The 20,324-nt window shown below is 39.8% G+C and overlaps 1 protein-coding gene across 10 annotated transcripts in view; it reads right to left on the reverse strand.

Moving 5' to 3' along the window:
* Positions 1-20,324, reverse strand: part of SEMA5B (semaphorin 5B) — a 476,652-nt gene that overhangs the window by 99,628 nt on the left and 356,700 nt on the right. For all 10 annotated transcript variants that reach the window (XM_088146436.1, XM_088146435.1, XM_088146434.1 and 7 more), the window contains 4 exons: positions 16,033-16,095; positions 10,926-11,024; positions 9,251-9,464; positions 2,430-2,715 (listed from right to left, as the gene is read on the reverse strand). In XM_088146436.1, the coding sequence (XP_088002562.1) occupies positions 2,430-2,715; positions 9,251-9,464; positions 10,926-11,024; positions 16,033-16,095 (662 nt within the window). The remainder of the gene's footprint in view (positions 1-2,429; positions 2,716-9,250; positions 9,465-10,925; positions 11,025-16,032; positions 16,096-20,324) is intronic.

Consider the following 20,324-nt stretch of genomic DNA (forward strand, 5'->3'; position numbering starts at 1 on the left):
TGACTTTATTTATTAGCTTTTCTGAAACCAACAAGTTTCCCAGTTTCCCATTTGAACAAAGCAGGAAAATGTTAACTGAAGACTTCCTGCCTTGTCCACTCATTCCAGCAAACAGCATAGTGGATATGCCAGAAAACATAAGAATCATTCATATCTCAGCTTTATATATGTATGTTCTCATTAGGCATTTTACCAACTTCCTCCTCTGAATTTATTTTTAAATTACCTGCTGCAATTGCAGCCAACCCATTCACTCCAAAACCCCTGATTATTTTCTCCACAGCAAGTCTTTAAAGCAGCTGAAGGAGTGAGAAAAATTGCAGATTTTTTGGCATACTTTGGTCTGTTTTTTCAGTCAGTCAGTTCTATAAAAGTGCAGTTAAAACATGTGCATGCATGGAGACCTTTTCCATGAGCACGACAATGTAGAAACCACGAAAGAACATGGGAGCTGCAAACTTGCATAAGTGTATTTCTTATACACAATTACCTACGTGAGCAGGTGTATCCGCATAAGCAAGCCTTGGCACAGGAAGGCCAACTCTATGGTGACAATCTTTAATAGTGTCAGAGATTATTAAAAAGGTACAAAAAACAGGCAACTAAAGAAAAAGGTTACAAAGCCTGCTTTATGAAAAATGGTGTCCCCTGCACATAATTACATTTCTAAGAAGTCATATTCTCCAAAAGAAACGAATTCAGATGATTACAGTAGGAAGACATCCATCAATTGATGTCTAGACAGCATTATTCTGCTAACCATATGATAATTCTTCTATTTTTATGCAAAAGAAAGATGACCATAAATCTAAGCAACTTCTCTCAAGGTAAAGTAGAATGAATGAATTTATGAATGAACTAGAGAACCTGTGACCTGCTGGGTCATTGTTTCAGATATATTTCTTTACCTAAACAGAGAAACAGAATGACCAAGGGCAAAAAAGCAGTGGGAGTGGGAGGGACTTGCGACTTGCTGCTGGCTTCCCCATCGACTTTGCTTGTGGGAAGCTGGCAGGGAGCATCAGAAATATTCCTTCCTTCCTTCCTTCCTTCCTTCCTTCCTTCCTTCCTTCCTTCCTTCCTTCCTTCCTTCCTTCCTTCCTTCCTTCCTTCCTTCCTCCCTCCCTCCCTCCCTCATATAATATTGGCTTGCGCCATTTGCCCTCCCCTCACAACCCTCAGGAGAGCCCCAGGAAAGCCTCCTCCTCCTCCTTGACTGACCCATGGAACTGCCTGCCACTTTGCTGGGGGGAGGTGGAACAAAGGGAGCCACAGACCAGGAGGAAAGCTGCACCCCCACTCCCCATTCTGGTATTCCTCCTTGAAGGAGGAAGAAGGCTCGTTCACTGAGCACTGGTGCCCCCCATCCAGCCCTACCTCGCCAGCAGGCATCCAAGTCACTCCCTCATCCTTCCCTCAATGCCCACAGCCATTAAGAGATTTCAAATTTCTGCCTCATTTCCAAAGCAGCCAATCACCACTCTCCCATTGGGCCTTGCTGCCAGCCAATTGGGCACAGGGGACAGAAGGAGGTGGGAAAGAAGTCAGGGACACACCCATAATGATCACGTGACCTGGGCTGACCACAGCAGTGCAGCATGATGAAGCAGCCACAAATTTCCAAAATTTCAATCCCACAGGAGTAATGGGCCTTGGATTTTGGACACATTCTGTAAGTTAGCCCAATTGAGGTATCTTGTTTCAAAAATTGTTGCCCTATGATGCACTGTTTTGTCTAGTTGAAGGTTGCAGACACAAGAGTTTTAGTAGTATATGGATGGATGGATGGATGGATGGATGGATGGATGGATGGATGGATGAATCAACCCAGATCAACATATGTATAATGCCCAGCTTTCCCGTGTTGTGGCTGAGGATTGTCCACTCCAGCTAAACCAATTCTGGATATTTGTCTTCTCCCTATAAATATGAGCATCTGGCATATCTGTAGGGCTAGGACAAAAACCAACCAACTACTCTCAAGTCATTTTTCTTTCTTCTTCTAATATATTCAGCATGAAAGGAGAAGATGTGGTTGCACCAGAAAGGGAAAGAAAGGGACAAGACAGGGCAGAAGACGACTGGATGGCAATGAGGTAAGGGGGAGAGGCAACTAAACACAGAAACCTTGTTTAGATATTACAGAAAGGACTACATTCACCAAGCAAGGAGCCCCTCTTAAGCAGCAGCTTATCTTCAAGCTAATCTGCAGAGGCACCTATACATTTCAGCAAAGGATATTTGCAGTTATTTGCACAGCAAATGTAAGACAATCACTCCCTCCTACCCCTGTATCTCTCACACACAGGCAATTTGCAGGTAATTGTTTAGAAAAAAAATCCTTGACTTTCTAAAATAAATATAGTGTTACAGAAAAACAAAGTATTAGAAAGAACTGAATGGGAAGACAAAAGAAATACCAAACTCACACGTTGGTTGTGAATACTCCATAGATCAAATCTTGTTCAGGAAGATAAAATGTGCTTTGCAGTTCATTGTAGTAAAAAGGGATCTCTCCAGAGCGGGAACAGTTCAGCCGAGCTTTCATGAAAGTCGTCCACGTATCTTCCAACAAAAATCTCCCCCCAATGTCATTTTTACAAACTCTGGCCACACGAGAATAGACTGTTTTTCCACAGTCATGCTCTACAGCGTTCTCACGGAAAAAGAAGTAAGTGAACAAACCAATGTCATAGGCAGCAATGAAGTTGGGCTCTGGAGAAAAATTAAACCATAAAACACAGTGAGAAATACATTAAAAAGTTGGGCTTTACATATGGAGTATGGACAGAGGCTCACAAGAGACATGAAGGAGGAAAACAAACCTTTTCCCAAACATCTAAGAAACACAGCAGGTTATGGTCTGATTCTTAAAAGCACATTATTATTTGACTCCTCAGCATCAAGGGATGACTTACATGTTATAAATAAGCCATCAGTATCAAACCATAACGGCACAACATACACAATCTCACTGTTATTTTTGCTACAGTATTTGTTTTTTTCCCCAGTGGAGTTGACTTGTGCATTCATTTTTAAACCATCATGTTGAAAATGCATGAGTGATATGGTAGATGGATGAAATTATGCCTTTTAAAATTGCGCTTGCCAAAAATTATTTATGCATCACCTAAGGAAATGAATGAAAAATAATGAAAATATTTATGCATAACCAAATGATTCTGCTTGCTTCAGAAATTTCTTTTTTATTTACAAGATTTAATTCATTAATTGATTATTCAAGTGTTAACCCTAGTTAAAACTCTTGATATACCTTGTCTTTCATAAGTAATGGGATGTTTATTTATTTATTTTTTCTTTTCTTTTTTCATGGGCAAGTAATACTCAGTAGTGTGATTTCTCACCTACAATCTAAATGACTGTACATCCTCATCTGACCTGTGGGAAGATCAGTCTAACTTTAATGAGCTGTTATAATGGGAAAGTACATAAATACTTTCAAGCAACCAAAGGGGAAAGAAAGCTGAAGGAACATTAACTTCTACGGGCTAAAATGAACAAGATGCACATCCAAATATGGTCACAGTATCCCAAACAATAAGCTAACTGTGATTCAACTACTGGGAAGAGCATTGTCCTTTTCTTACGGTTTTTGCCATTTCCTCCACTTTATCTCATATAGGTCACTCTCAAGCTCAAAACCTTGGAACTGCTTTTGCAACACAATACATTTGCTCTTCTATTCCTAGCTCTGAAAAAAAAAATCCTGAATTTTCCATTTGGCTAGAACTGGATTTGAGCCAGTTTGGTATAGTGGTTAAGGTACTAGGCTAGAAAGTAAGAGACCCTGAGTTCTAGCTCCACCTTAGGCACAAAGCCAGCTGGGTGACCTTGGGCCAATCACTCTCTCTCAGCGCTAGGAAGGAGGCAAGAGCAAACCACTTCTGAAAACATTGCCAAGAAAACTGCAGGGACTGTCCAGGCAGTTGCCAGGAGTCAAAAACTGACTCAAAGGTGTGTGCGCGCGCACACACACACACACACACACACACAGAACTGGGTTTATCTGAACACGCTCCAGGTTTGTCATTTGGCAATACTGACTACGGACTCAATTTCAATTGAAGTGAACAGATGTCAACTTTTATTCATTCCCACAAGAATGAACTGCCAGCCCAATTCTTTTCTCACAACAAAGGAACAGAACTTGAGGCCTAGTATCAGCCCTTTGAGGTAGACCAGGTCAAGAAACAGACTCCAGAAGTTTGACTGGAACTCTACTGTACTTTATTAATGTAGGCTGTACTAACAGCATCTCCAGAGCCTGACTGTGTTTTCTCCTCCTTTCCTCTTGTACCCCTGGAAGTTAAGGTGGAGCCAAGTTGAGTTTCTTTTGTATGCATTCCTTGTTTTCTGGGCGTAAAGGATGTTTTTGTTTCTGTAACCATTTTGGCATATTTCCTCCAAGGTCACCTCTGTGGCTCCTCTACACCTAGTCATGTAACCAGCCCACACTTATGAAGTGATAATTTAAGAGACACCTTTGTGAAATTAATCCTGAGTTATACTTCTTGTCTGGGACTAACTCATCCAGTGCCTGTTTCTTCCTGCACCATCATTCTCTTATGTGCCGGGTGAGCTTCCTGAGTACATCTGCTGGAGACTCCAGTCCCAACCACACAGACAGCCACTCAGGGCCAAAAGAAAGGCCAAAGGGTACAGAGACAGCAAACCCAAGGAGCATTACTTGCTTGCCTGTTGGGCTTGTAGTGAATGATGACAGACAGAAATTTCCTGGAGGTACGAAGAGCTACGTTACACTGTTCGCAGCGGCATCTGCCAGAGTGGAAGGAGACTTTCACCCAGAGAAAGCTTCCCACAGTGCAAGCCTCAGAGGAAGGGCCATCAGACTGAGTGTTTCAATTTTGCTTTTCAGTCAGCTAATTGATTAAATGAATAGCATTCAGCTAAACAGCCCTGTTAATCACAACGAGCAAGCGTTTTAAGACCCTTTGCAAGATTCCTTCAGCTAACACATACGTGAGACATACCTCCTCCCCAAATGTGAATATACGCTGATGGCACTGCAGCAAAGTGCATCGTCACCCCAGTGCTATTTTACTATTTTGCTTGCGTTCAACCACCTCCAATAAGCCCCCAACATCTGGCTTTCACCATTCAATCTATCTGCATTTACTCTCTCCCCCAATATCCCAGGGATCTGTACAATGGTCCAGTTTTCCCTAGCTGCCGAAAAAGCGGTCTCAAAGGTGCTTTGACTACCAAATAATTTGGGCAGCAGAAACCAATACACTGCTGATAGCCACAGATCTGTAGTCTTTTGGGGGACCCCACATATAGAGGGGGTTGAAAAAGTAATTGTTTAATATTGGAAGTGATCAGATGGCTTGATACTTTTCCTTCAAGACAGCAAAAATGGACTGTTAAAATATAATCTCCATACCCTGGGCCAAAAAGCAATTGGAAAAGATGGAGGAAAATGACATTGAGTGAAGTGGTGTGAAAGGAAAGCAGAAGGGGAGGGCTCAGTTTTTAACATCTCGGTCTTAAAAAGGCCCCAGCCCGGGGGGATTTTGTTAATTGAGTGAACGAGTGAGCCAAAGAATAGACCAAGCTCAGTTCTTCCATTTCCCACTGGAATGGTTTCTAAACATTCTGGAAATGTTCTTTATAAAAATACTCAGTTAACTCAGATGAAGTTGCCCGCGTCAGAGTTGCCACTCTGAAACCACCATTACGAATTGTCTCCCATGGTACAGCACAATCTTTAAGATTCAGTATGGAGACCGTGCTTTCACAAGGAAGACATGATGGCAATCTTAACAACCACCTACACCTATGGAACAGCCATCCCCTAGAGACTTTATTAAAGTCTAACTCTGAGAGGTCCTATAAAACTTTTTTGCCTGAGTCAATTTTTAATGGAATAGTTAAGTAAGAATGGGATAAAAATTCTGAATTTGTATCTGTGAGTTGGCTGGTGTATGCATATAACAAGTGCCACAGCAATGGAAACTAGGTACCCACTTACAATTTTAGCAAGAATGACCTTTGCTCAGATTTCTCATCTGTATTTGAAGTACAATATTCCCCAATGCAAAGAGAAACATATTATAACTTTATTAAACAAAGAGCACATAAAAGTTAACCAATCATGCATGCACATTAACAATGCTTGAAAAATGTTGCATATTTACATCACGTAAAAATAAAGGAACTCCTTTGATATTATATAAACTTCATATTAAACACAAAAAGCTCTGCTGAAAGTCTTCATGAAAAGAGGGCTAAAATTTAAACAAGGTGAGTCAGTATGGAACCTTTAGAGCAGTCTTGTCCAAACTTGGCCACTTTAAGATGAGTGGACTTCCACTCCCAGAATTCCCCAGCCAGCCATGCTGGCTGGGGAATTCTGGGAGTGGAAGTCCACTCATCTTAAAGTGGCCAAATATGGACAAGACTGCTTTAGAGTATAAACATTATTTTAGATTAAAGATACATGACAAAAGCTTATGCCATGCAGAGGAGCCAACTGTGGCGCTATGAGGAATAGCCATCCTTATTTCTAAAGGGGTGGAGAGAGGGGGTGACATGTACTAGCCTTGCCATATAACCACTTCAGGGAGTTGCTTCCACTAAAATCTGGAACCTACCAGATCAAATAGACAGGGCATGCTCCAGGTCCCTTGTATTAAACAATGCCATCTTCGTGGATCCCAGAGTTGTGCCTTCTCAGTGGCAGGACATGCCCTGTGGAACAGCATCACCCCAGGAGATTCAGATGGCCCCAACCCCATTACCTTTCGCAGGGCATTGAAAACTTTGCTGTTTCTCCAGGCATTTCCATCAGGTGGGTAGATGTGCTCTGTTGTTATTGATATGCTTTTGTTGAATGGGGTTTTGGCTTATCCTTGGGAGCCAGAGGGGATATATGAGGCAGTTTTCTGTGTTTAAATCTTTGTAAGCCCTCCAAGTCACTTGTTTGAGATGGGTGGTTATATAAATGATTAAAAATAAAATAAAATGTTTCAGGTTTTTTTTCCCCTAGTGAATCATTACCAATGAGAAACAGTTCAACAAAATTTTTGGAATGCCATGTTCCCATTAAATCTATTTTGTTAAATCACCAAGAATTAACTGTGAAAATAATTCAGACACTACAGCACAGCTCAACACCACATTATATTCATCAAGGTCTCAACAGAAGAGAATATATGTAGCTCAGGGTTGAACTGTGGAGTCCTTGGGGTTCTCTGAGCTTGGTTGTTTTCTTGCAAATGTTTTGTTACCCAGCTAAGTAACATCTTCAGTGCTAGAATGGAATGAGGTTTGCTCTCTGTTTATATACAGTAGTCTGCCCTGCCAATGTTGGTGTGGGTGTGGGTTTTGTTTTGTTTTATTTTTCCCCCCTCTGGTAGTTCCTTGATTAGTGTATTATTTACTGCTTGATTGTACGTCTGGTGATCATCTTGGTGTTAAACTCCATAATCTCACAACACATGGACAGACTTAACTGTAGTGTCAACTGGGAAACTGTCAGCATCTTAGACCAAGCTAAATCCAAAAACGTGAGGGAATTCTTGGAAGCTTGGTATTCAGACAAGGCAGCCATCAACAGGCACATAGAGATAAACAACATCTACACTATTCAAAAGATACAATAGAAAGGAAAACCAAAGACCAGAACATCTCCTCACCAGTAATCATCACCCAGATAAGCAGAGGTTAAGTTTTTCAGGGAATAATAATTAATAATTAATTCTAGTGTAGTTTCATTGTTTACTTTTCCCAGCACATATGAAATGGTGCAGTATAAGAAATAATTCAATTGTTGTTGTTAACTGTCAGATTTACTATAGCAAAATGCCAGAAAACTAAAGTACATCTTTCTTTCGATCAATGATATTCAAAAACATGAGAAACAACACTGGCTCAAATATTAATACAATAGCAAAGACATTTGAAAAATCCTTCAATCAAGCATTCTTTCATTTACTTGTAGTCTCCATTTTAGCTATAACAACAAAATAATTCCAAATAGATTATCTGCATCTACGCAGAGGCTTTTTTGGATAATAATATTTTGGACACATTATGGGAAAACCTAGCTCTCTTGAGTAGTCAATAATGCTGAGAAAGGTGGAGGGAAGGAGAAGAGGATGACTACTAACAAGGTGGATGGACTTGGTTACAGCAGCAATGGGTGAAGGGCCAGATTGGGAACAGATTATTCTGGAGAAGGTCTACGTATGTAAGCAATAACTAAGAGTTTTGGGGAAACAATAGTTATACTGCAGACATTCACATAAAGACCCCACATCTGAGAAAGTATTGGAAAAATGAAAGTACTAAGCTGTCCAGCAGAGGAGCTTCATTTGTGAGATTTACTGTAGCAAAATTATAGCAAACCTAGTGCTTTGTGGCTTCAGTATATAAGCCATAAAGATGCACTGAACCTCCCCAACCCTTGGGTGTAACCCCAGAGAATTTCAAATATTACTGTATAACCAAATTGTAATGTTTAATGTGAAGAAGGTAAACATTCTTAAATATATGACTGGAGATTAATTATAGTAAATAAATAAGTAAAATAAAAGGAGATCTGTTTTCATGCTTCACTAGTCTGACCCACTGTTATTTGGCATGTGGCCTCAGCATATTTCTCAAAGGCTAAATGTGGTCCCCAGAGAAGAGAAAATGGTGCACCTCTGCTTGAATAGCTCTACAACCAGGGAATCCTGGATTCCTACAAGTCACAGTACTCCAATAGGTTGGAAGTGGCCAGGGTGAAAACGTTTGCCTTCTGAAGTAGTTCGTCTCTGTATAATAGAAGGGGAAACTGGGGGTGGGGGAAAACATTTGCTGAATGTTGTGACATTCTGGTATGAGAAACATGGATTTCATGGGCCATCAAGCTTTTAAAGATACATGATTTGTTTTAAGAGATAGTGGCATATAAGCAATACAGTAGAGATGTTTATGCAGTTGCAGGAAATAATAGCATAAATGGAATATCTGGCAGAATCTGCCCTATGCGTCTTCCAAAAAAGAAAAGATAAAGGCTTGCGCTCTATCGGTCTCTTTTCCGCACTTTTATCGGTCCTATTTCTGTTTCATTTTACCAGCTCTAGTGCTTTGAAGTTCAATCTGGGAGCAAGCTCCTTCCTACTGTATTCAGCCTGGATTTTTATGAGATAAGAGAAATAATACAGTTTCCTAAGACTGCCCAGCTGGTCTAAATACTCTTAACTTCACCAAGAGTTCTTACCGTTAAGCCATTTAGAGTTGTACTGTGCTGTTCTAAGAGGTGGGATGTTTCCAAGGCTGCGGTAAATGGCTGGATCCCGTCCAGAAAAATCAATGACAGTTGCAGCATACAGTTCTCCCTGGGATGTGATCACAGCTGTCGAGTTGTGCCGGGGGTCGTAAGGGCAGCGAGCTACCCCATTTATTTTTTCAATTATTTTGCTAAGATTTCCTACCTGCGTTTTAAAAAAGGAGCGGGAAGATAAAACAATGAGAACAATAACAGAAAACACAGCTGGCCAAGCAAAACCTGTGTAAAACCTGTGTAAAATCTCACATTACTGTAACTCTGGAAAATGCTATATGCAATCAGGGCAAGAACTATGATAAAAGGGTTTGTAATGATCTGCCATGGGGTGGCACACCACATATATGCTCTTGTACACAGTTAATTATATTTTTATTTTTAAAACATGCACAACTAGGACCTAAGTCCTAAGGAGCAGGGCAGGGAAAATGGCCCTCCAGATGTTACTGAACAACTTCCAGCATCATTCATTATTAGACAACCTGGCTGAAGTAACAGAAAGTTGTAGTTCAGTAGTATCTGGGAAGTCCAAGGTTCCCCATCTCTTCTGCATGAGGATTTCTAAAACAAGGTATTGTTGTCCTAACAAACATCTGTTCCATTGCTATCTATGGATCCCAACTGATGAACTTTCCATGCCAGCCATTGGATCTGTCTCACTTCCAGCATCCTGTCTTCAACTTCTCAAAATTGCTTAGTGCAGTCTTTTCATCTAACTTCTCACCTAAAAGACTACTGTTCACCCATTTCAGATCCTCTTTCACATGATTTAAGCTGAAGCTTGTATTTAATGTGGAAGATTTTAGCTACCCCCCTGAAAATCCATTAAAGCAGGGAAAGGATGAGTGTCCTCAGGCACGCTCTGAAGAAAGTCCTAGTCCTGGAGATGCACCCAATGATTCCAAGTATGCAAGACTGCTTATGGGGACACTGGGACACACAGGAGCCTCTGCTGAAGATAGTAGGAATAAGCCAGTTCACATGGCAAAAAGTGGCCCTTTAGCTAAGACAGTCCAAAACTGAAGGGCTTTAGTGACTATTGCAAAGTTCTGAATTTAACCCAGAAACAACTGGAAGCAAGTTCCAGCAATGGAATCACATGTTCCCTTTATGAAGTCCCACATTTTGAAGTTAGTTTTTTAATTTACTTTAAATGGTTGGCTGGCATATTTTGGACCAAGAGTAGTTTCCAGGCATTTTCCAGAGCACCTCACATACAGCTCAATACAACAGTACAGGCATGATAAACTAATGAATGCAGATATAATTTTTAGTAGCAGGTAGAACTGGCACACCTGCCTATATTGCAAAAAAGGTACACCACAGAATGCTGACACTTGGATACTCCAACTACCAACCTGCACTGTTAACAACTTTTTAATGTTAATAATTGTAACTAGCCATCTTTGTATTCTAATGTATGCTGCCCTTTCTTGTTACTACTTTTTTCTTCCTTCTCTCTTACAGTTACACCTATCAGAATTCAATTAGTACAATGCTAATGTTTGTATCTCATCCCTAGAGTGATTTATAAGAAACAGGGCATCCTCTGATCATACTTCCACTCTAATTCTTTGGCTTCTCCTGAAAAAGGAAGGGCACAATTTACCTGTCTGCTGGAACATACTGGTGAGAAAGCATTTGTGCCACAAGTGAAAACCTTCTTGCCATAAACAATAAGAACACGAACATAGTTCTGGCATTCTTCCTAAAGCAAAGACAAGAAAAGACACTTTACAGAAAGATGGCCAATCTAAGTGTAATGTAAGCTGACACTTGTTGGAGTTTAGCTCCAGATGAAGGTTGAGAAAAATCTGCTGATCTGGGAACAGAACATTCTGAAGAACTAATTAGTACTTAGTAGTTTCTAGAGGTGGTCTGGCTCTGAAAAAAGCTTGTTTTATTCAGAATATCATGTCCAGAACATCTCAAACTGTTTTTGGTTTGGAGGACTTAATTCCAGCAACCACTTCCATGCTGTTGGGTAGCATGCTCTGGAGAAAAATGGAATGCTCCAGAGTTGTCTGGAATGTTCTGTTGCTGCATTCAAGAATTCCGCATATCCCCCATTTCAGACTCTGCTGTAAGTACCATGCTACAGAAACACAGATGAGCATGCCTCTAAGATTATAGCAATTGTCTATCACTTGCTAAGTGTGACTGGAGAAATATAACCATAAATTATAGAGCATAACTTTTAGAAACACTTGTGCCATAGTATCTTTAATTTTAAACACCAAAAATGATACTAAGCGTGTAAGTGATCAAGGTACACTTTATTCAAGGAGGATACATCCAAAATTATGTAATGGACTTCCCCAAATGGAGAAAAGTTCTTTGGAAAAGATCAAGGATATCATTGATTTTTTTAGCGTTTGGGTGTCTGCCTTTCATAAAAAATTTACTTTAAGCCTAGTAATCTCAAAAAAGTTTACTTTAAACCTAGTAATCCCAAAAGTATTTAGAACACACAGCAAGTGTAAAAGAACTACAGATATTAAATACTGTTCAAATCTTCCTTTATTTAGAAGATTTTTTAAAAAGACACATAATATAGCAGGATAAATTCAATTTGGTAGATTCAAATTGCCCTCTTTATCAAGAGTTGCAATTTACCAGTTGAAGGAAAAGTTATCAAGAATAAAAATACACAATAAACATTGAATTAGAGCTGAGAAAAATCAGATTGCTACGTACGTAAAGGTAAGATTAAATATAAAATAAATCTTTGTTGTAGCATTTGTTAAAATTCAGTATTGAGCAAGCCCTGATAATTCATTTTCATAAAACTAAGAATCCACTTGTAATATATTCTGTAAAACAGAACTGGGTTATTGGCAAACTGAGACAACATATGATCCAATCACCAGGAAAAAAGAAATCACCATATTTCATTCAGTATCAGTCTCTTTGCTCAATAGTCCATTTTAGAGGAATTTAATAAATCTCCAAAATATATGAATTGTGAACAGTGATGCAACACTCTGGTGATACTGCATAATCAGAAACACTCTGATTACTATGTACAGAGACTTCCTATCCATAAATAATAGCAGCTTTTGTATGCATTTTATTCTCTTCCATTTTAGAGAAATTAGTTGGTTGATTAAAAGTATACTTTACTGTTTTTCCCTCTAGGCTATTCTATAAAGAAATGTCAACAACTTTGACTGCAGCCATTTTTTATGGGTCAGAGGTTTGGTTTTGTTTAAATACCTATAGCTTGAAATAGCTGTGTTCTATGCACTTCTGTTTAAACAGCTTCTGGGGAAAGGAGTAAGTTTCAGATATATTCAGGAAACATAACTTGCTCAAATTATCGTGTGCTCAATTTCGTTCTCATTCGCTGGAGACTGTAAATGGTCACCAAACAGAGGCTGTAGCTGAATAACCAGCTATTCCAGAAGGTCAAAAACACTGTTTCCAGTTTCCCACTATAGAAGTGTGCATGATGCCAAACATTTCCTGAAAAAAATTATTTGGGTGTTTTGTTAATACACAACCACTCCAAAACACCCTGCAGGCAAAGAAAGATTCTTCCATAATTACAGACATCACAACTTCCTTTCATTTATGAAATGGAAATCATGTCACTGAAACATTATCCATAATAAGTGCTACAAGTGTGGCCTACAAACAAAGTGCCAGATGTCCTTGTTGTTTGGGGATGTATGTTATAAAGGAAGCTAAGATATTCATTTGAACAGATAGCAGAATGTGAACTGCCAGAGTTGGCCTGGGGAGTACACAGAATGAGTGTGTCAAGATCACAGCGTTCCTTGGAGAGGTTCGCATGGTTTACCTTTCATTTCCATTATGTCTTGATCAGACATACAGGGATCAGATCTGAAATTGCTCTCAGCCTGGAAGCAAAACTTCAACACATTATCTTTCAGAAATAGATAAGCTGTGGTTTATTCTACATAGGACTATCAATTGAAGTCATGACAAACAAAAGTATATATGCTTGGAGCTGAGTTTTGTGATCTCATCCGTTTAATTCTCCTCCAATCACACTGCGAGTGGAATAACTCATCAGAATCAGGAAAGTTTCAGTTTGGTCTTCTCCCTGATGTATTGATATGCTACCTGCAAACTGTCTTTTACATAGTAGGAAAATAAAAATGCAACTCTCTTTTAGTAATCAGAAGTAACCCATTTTACAATCCCAGTGTTCTGCATGTTATGTTTGTCCTGATTAAATAGCAACGAGTAATGTATAAATGATAGTTTATTAATGTATAAATGATAATGAAGCTCAAGCTCAGATACTTTGGTCACCTAATGCGAAGAGAGGAGTCTTTGGAAAAGACCCTGATGCTGGGAAAGATTGAAGGCAAAAGGAGAAGAGGACGGCAGAGGATGAGATGGTTAAATAGCATCACTGAAGCAATGAGCATGAAACTGAGCAAACTCAGGGAGACAGTGAAGGACAGGAAGGCCTGGCGCAATATGGTTCATGGGGTCACGAAGAGTCAGACACGACAACGACTGAACAACAACTGTCTGATGGCTCGCCAGGGTTTTAGAAAGAAGGATTAAGAAGCAGTTACTGGGAATTTTGTTTTTCACTTTGTTCCCTCCAAAGCAGAGTAAAATAAGCTGCTCCTCCCATCTTCCTCCAGTCTAGAGACAGCCAGTTAGGGAAAGCGGTCTTTTAAGAATGAGCCACCTCATAGCTCTCTAGCACCCTAAACCAAGTAATTCCTAGAAGCAGAATAAGGTCACTGAGCTGGGGCTTGGATTGGGTTTCCACTTCCAGTATTTTCTAGTCTGCATAAGGGTGCCTAAATAAGGATCCTATCTTTGGGCCCAATCCTATTATCTTCTCTGTTCTATAGGTTCCTTGATAGCATTCAAGAGCACAACAGAATATAGATGCCAAATGGATAGCAGCGCATCAGTTGAGGAAGAAATTAAACTTAGCGTCATTACCCTCACACAGGCTGTAGAGAAGTGCCACCTTATTAACTCAGCTACTGGTACCACATTCTTAGACGAGGTGTTTTAAGTTCTCACAGCTTACCCAAGCAAACTTCTTATTCTCATAGGACATATCATTGCTGCAAGTGTATATAAGGGTGAAAAACTGAAAGCAGAGATTATGTTTCTTGAGAAAAGAGATAGTTGTGCTTCCCATGCTGGAGTTGCAGAGTTTGGATGATGGCACTTTCAGTGGGATCTTGGGGCTGGCCTGTTGTTACAGATCAGATACCATTAAGGGTTTTCTACTAGCATCTCAAAAAACAGCAGCAGCAGCAGCATACATGTCAAAACAGGCAAGATGGCAGTTGCAACATTATGAATGATGCCGTGTTCCTTTGTATGTGCATGCAGTGCCAAGCCACATACAAAAGAGGTTGGGCTTGGGTTGCAATGCCATGATCACCATCTTGTCTGTTTTGATCTCCATACTACATACATCACTGAGCACAGTCTCCAGAGCTAGTTAGACTCTATCTGGGAATCTAAGAACAGAGGAAACAGACTACATTCCACTGTCTTTTCAAAGAAAATTCATTCAGGAATAGAGAGACAATTTTAATACATTTGCTGCTGTCTGTCCTAATTTTCTTTGAGTACCTTGCAGGCTGGAAAATACTGTTACTAACACATTCTCAGATATTTTTATTTATTTCTTCAGGCAAACAATTTTATTAATCAGTTTTGTGCAGCTTGCAGGAGATACCGGAAGGATTTACCACTAATTTTCTTCTTCTAGTTTCTTTTTCATGTCTGCGAGACTCTTTATTACTAAAGCTTACAAGCAGCTTTTAGGGAAGACAGAGAATATGGGCTGTATTCCACCTTGAAAAAATAAGGACAGAAACGTAATCATTTGGAAAACTAAGAGGATAAGAACTGACTTGTTAGGGCAGAGGGATTTTGTTGTTGTTGTTCTTGCTGTTGTTCAAATTCTGCCTTGAAAGAGTTCAGTCCTTTACACAGAGTTTTTTTGGGATGGTAAAGTGGTTTCTAACTGTAGGATTTGGGGTGGATTTGCTGAACATTTTCCCATGCACGTTAACCTACAGTATAAACCAGGCATCTGACCTTTTACCTCTGAAAGATCCAAGAGTCTTGGATATGGAAGCATTTGTAGCATGGCCAGCAGAGGAACCTGCAGAGGATCTGTTCAAGTGCCAAGTAGGAGGAGAGGCTATGCCATGCAACTTCAAATGGCTTATCTCAAGGAAACAAAGGCATAGGTCACAGATTTCATTCAAACCAAGGAACTGTATTCTGTGAACCTGTAACTTTTCTGAATCAGAAGTGGAACACTAAAGAAGGAGTTAGCTGGATGAAAGCTGTGGTGATTTAAATCAAAAAGCATGTTGCCCTGAAATTATGGTAAAACAAAATCTACTCTTAATCAAGACCCAGAAATATGAGCTAAATACTGCAAGCAAATCTCACTAGCACCCATCTGTCCCTCAGTAATCCATTGCTCCTAGTCCGTTCTTTGATTTGCAAAAAATTGGAGAAGCAGGTTAACTTTAATTCCCATGAAAAAGAGGCCTAAAAACTACAATACAGAATTTGAAAATGTATCACTAGAAAGCAACACATATTTTACCTTTTCGTTATAGCATCATCCTTTTAAGCATTTCACATTGCATGTTTTCAGGTGAAAATTCCCCAGAAACAATTACATAAAATCATAAAGGTTAACGACGGGGTCTTCGTACGTATGGAGAAGTAGACAGGAGACTTACCTCAGTTTTTCCTTTACTTTGACAAGACCTCCTGGTATCTTCATCTGAACCCCATTCTGTTGCCTAGGGAACCAAAACAGCACCATGAACTTTGGGGGCAATCCTTCTTTGGAATCACAGGGTAACATTTAAAAGGGAGCCATGCAGGACAGTTTGCAGCAGACACTGTGATAGATCTCTTGCTTTTTTATATTCTCTTGTGAAGTACAAAGGAAAGATGAGAGACCAACTCTCTAGGACCAAGGTAGCAAATGTAGGAACACAGGAGAAATAGTTATTAGATTTTCATATAAATACAATACCATACAGGTAGTCCTCGGTTAATGATGGTAATTGGGACCAAAATGTCTGTCACTAAGTGATGAAGTCATAAAACATGATGTCACACGATTGCATCGCTTAGTCATAGCAACATCGGCAATCCCTGTTGCTGTCGTTAAGTGAGTCATTAAGCAAGGACCTCCTTGCAACTTCCTGCTAGCTTCCAACAACCAAAGTAAGTGGGGAAGCCAGTAGGAAGTTGCAAATCCCAGGTGGGTCACAAGCAGGCCAACAGGTGGGTAAGCGGCTGCTGCCAGGTGGGGGATGTGTACGGGGGTGCACGAGAGGCTGGTGCAGCATAGCGGGGCTTGGGGTGGCAGCTGACAGGTGGGGGAGGACGTGCAAGATGCCGGTGCAGTGTGGTGCAAGCACGGCAGAGCTTGGAGTGGCTGCTGCAGGGTGCAGGTGGGTGAGTAGTTTTAATCACAGAACTGATGCAGGAGGATCTGATTGACATTCTCCAGGTCAGTTCTTCCTAAACAGAGAGTATCTGTAGATTAATCTTGGTCTATCATTGTAATGTCATTGTGGCAAATAACTGTTGGTGATGTGTGTGTGTCTGTGTGTGTTTAGGGCAAATAATTTGGGAAGAAAGAATTAGAGCTCTCTCATTCAATCCCAACCTAACAAGTGGTCCCAATGATTGCCATTTGCTCTTATTTTAAAAAATGAGAATCCTGGTGATAACTCTCTTCCACATCACATCTATTTCAACTCTCAACCAAGTTCAGTGTTGACTCATATTCAGTTAGTACTACCTAACCATCAGTAAGACTAAGAACAAGGGAGTTGTTTTTGGGAAGAGGTGGACTAGGTATAACTGGAGCCTGGATAGGAAACATATAGATCAGATTAAGTCCTATTTATACCTAGGACTTGTTTTTACAGAAACAGGTTCCTGGCTCCCACACTTTAAGAGGCGTTCTTTAAGGGCTACAGCCAGTGCCAAGCTATAAGGCAGTTCACCAATCACAGCTACTCAGGTTCTCTAATCCCAATCATAAAGGTATATAACAGCAAAATAATCCCAATGATTACATAGAGCGCAGAACTATGGGGATATACAATATAAAAGTACTCTTATTGGAACAGATACAGTCCACTTTCTTGAAATGCATCTTGGGGGTGGACAAATCTACTCCAACTCCAGCAATAAGAGCAGAGCAGGGTATACCCCCTATACAAAGTCATTTAGTAATTAAAGTATTCAACTATTGGCTGAAGATCTTATCTATGGACCCAGATAGACTACCCAAGCTCTGTTTTGAAGAGCGGTTGTATAATATGCCTTCTCACACTTGGGTTGTCCAATTCTCAAATGCCATATCACAATATGGATTCTCCATCCAATTCCCAGTCCAATCAGATCTGAAGGCCAAGAAAAGTTTCGAACAAAGGGTCATAGAAGTGGCTGCCCAAGAGGATATTGCATCCCTTAAACATGTTAAGTCCCTGAAGTGGCTGGCTCAGCACAAATCAGCCTCCCAGATAGAAAAGTATTTAACAGCTTATATGCCCCAACATCTCAGAAGAGCTTTTTCAAGAGCTTGTTTTGAACAACTAGACTCCATAGTAAGATATGGGAGATTCCATGGAGTTCCATTTAAGGAAAGACTGTGTATCTGTGGTACACCAGCTATTGAAGACTTTGCACATATCCTCTTTGATTGCAAACTATAATCAACAGAAAGGACTGTTTATTTAGATTGCTACTTAAAAACTAAAAAATACTGGGGTACTCAGGATAAATTGTCCTACTTTTTGCAGGGGATGAACCTGCATATCACTAGTAAGACTGCACTATTCATATCAAAGGCGATTTTGAAGAGGACAGACTATTTAAATCAGACTGGGGTTAACTGCAGGGGTGATGACTTATTATGATTTGTTCTATTTTTTAAATATTATTTACTTGTATATTTGTATTGGTTTTATACTTTTGATATGGTCAGATGACTAAATCAATAAAGTTTCTGTTCTGTTCTGCTTCTGGCATATTCAGTTAACAAAAATAACTGCAGCTGAATTTTATGAAGTTATGCATCAATTAATTTCAATAATTTTAGATTAAAAAACCCTAACAACTGACTGATGTATACACATTACCCAATGCAGATTATATAATGTAGACAGAACATGGTAAAACAAACCCAGTTGTTAGAATCACTATATTCTTCAGCCATTTTGGGAAGTCCTCTACTCATCTTCTGAATGCTGCAGCTTACAGCAACCATTAGATTTTTCTCCTCAGTACACTCACTTTGGTTCCAATTTTACAGGATTGATGTAAAAAGAAAACAACAACAACAAAAAACTCATGGCTGCATTCATTTCAAATTTTCCAAATATCTCAGGAGCTCATCCCATTTTGACCTAAAACCACCACATAAAGTATTCCAAGCTAACAGGAAGTGACAGATCAAAGCCACTCAATTAAATTTAAATTATTGTCAAGGGATGCTATCTTCTTGAGACTTGTGATGGTGACTTGTTGGGCTAAAGCAACTTCTTGACCCATCCAACACAATACTAGCTGTTTATATCGCAGAAGTGACTATTAGTTCAACAAAGCTGTTTAGAAATTATGGAGCTGGTATGTAGGAAAAAAATTAGCCGAGTAATCATAATTTGTTTCATAGTTATAATGTAAAATATAATATAAAATAAAATATAAGCACATAAAAATCTCAAAGGAAGGCCAAAAAAATTAAAAGGAAAAAAAGTGCTGATTGAAAACAGATATTCTAAAATTGTGTGTGTGTGTGCGCGCGTGCTTATGTGTGTATATTTCCCCCACCCCACCAAAAGCCAACTGGGCACCTTTGGGCCAGTCACCTTCTTAGCCCTAGGAAGAAGGCAATGGCAAACCATTTCCAAAAATGTGACCAAGAAAACTGCATGGATTGTCCAGGCAGTTGCCAGGACTCAAGGTTTACTTGCAAGACACAAACACATATACACATTTATTGCACATTATGAACTTTCTTTACACATCTGTCTCTCCATTTATTATTTGCCACATAGAGCGGTACATTGAAAACTGCTCTAATGATCACCAAGCAGCAATACTTATTATTGGAGGAGACTTAAATGCCCAGCTAGGCATAGATGATTGAACTATGAACTATGAATTATATGTCACCCTCTAGGGAAGATGGGCGGCATATAAACTTAATAAACAAACAAACAAACTCTCTACCAGTACTTTAAATATCATTGTCAGCCAGAAGAATTCCAGGACCACATCTCCCAAGAGATCCAAAAGATAAAATCTGCAACTTTGAGGAATTCTGAATAAGGCAGATGATCAACCATCTGGATTCACCTCTATCTGATCTGGAGGTAGAACCACAAATGAACAGCAATCACCACCAGTACAGGTAGTCCTTGGTTAATGACCATTTGTCCAGCAACCATTCAAAGTTCCAACAGCGCTGAACGAGGAGACTTATGGCCAGTACTTGAAGTTGCGGCCAGCGCAGCGTCCCGCAGTCACATGATCACCATCTGTAACCTTGACTGCCAGCTTCCGACAAGCAAAGTCAATGGGGAGGCCAACAGGAGGTCACAAATGGTGATCATGTGACATTGCATCTAACAATCATATGGGATTTGCCTAATGATCACAACTAGAACTGCCAGAACTGCCATCGTAAGTCAGCATGGTTACATGACATCACGCTTTACAACTGCATTGCTTAGTGACAAAGTTCCCAGTCCCAATTACCGTCATTAACCAAGGACTACCTGTAATATTAAGAGTGTCACTTGTTAATGAGATGGAACGAACATGTGAAAATTTGTCTGAGTCTTATAAAATCAGAACTCTATCATCCATGTCAGAGGAACTGAAATAAGTACAAGAACATCAGCTGCATCGCTCTCCTCTACATTCACCATAGGGATTCAGATGCAATTAATGGAGCTTCATAATGACTGTGTAGAGCTTTATGAGCAACACATTAATGAAT

This window comes from Python bivittatus, unplaced genomic scaffold (assembly GCF_059951505.1).
Source record: "Python bivittatus isolate LINGU-HERP-01145 unplaced genomic scaffold, Pbiv_v1 ctg000480_np1212, whole genome shotgun sequence".
Lineage (NCBI taxonomy): Eukaryota > Metazoa > Chordata > Lepidosauria > Squamata > Pythonidae > Python > Python bivittatus.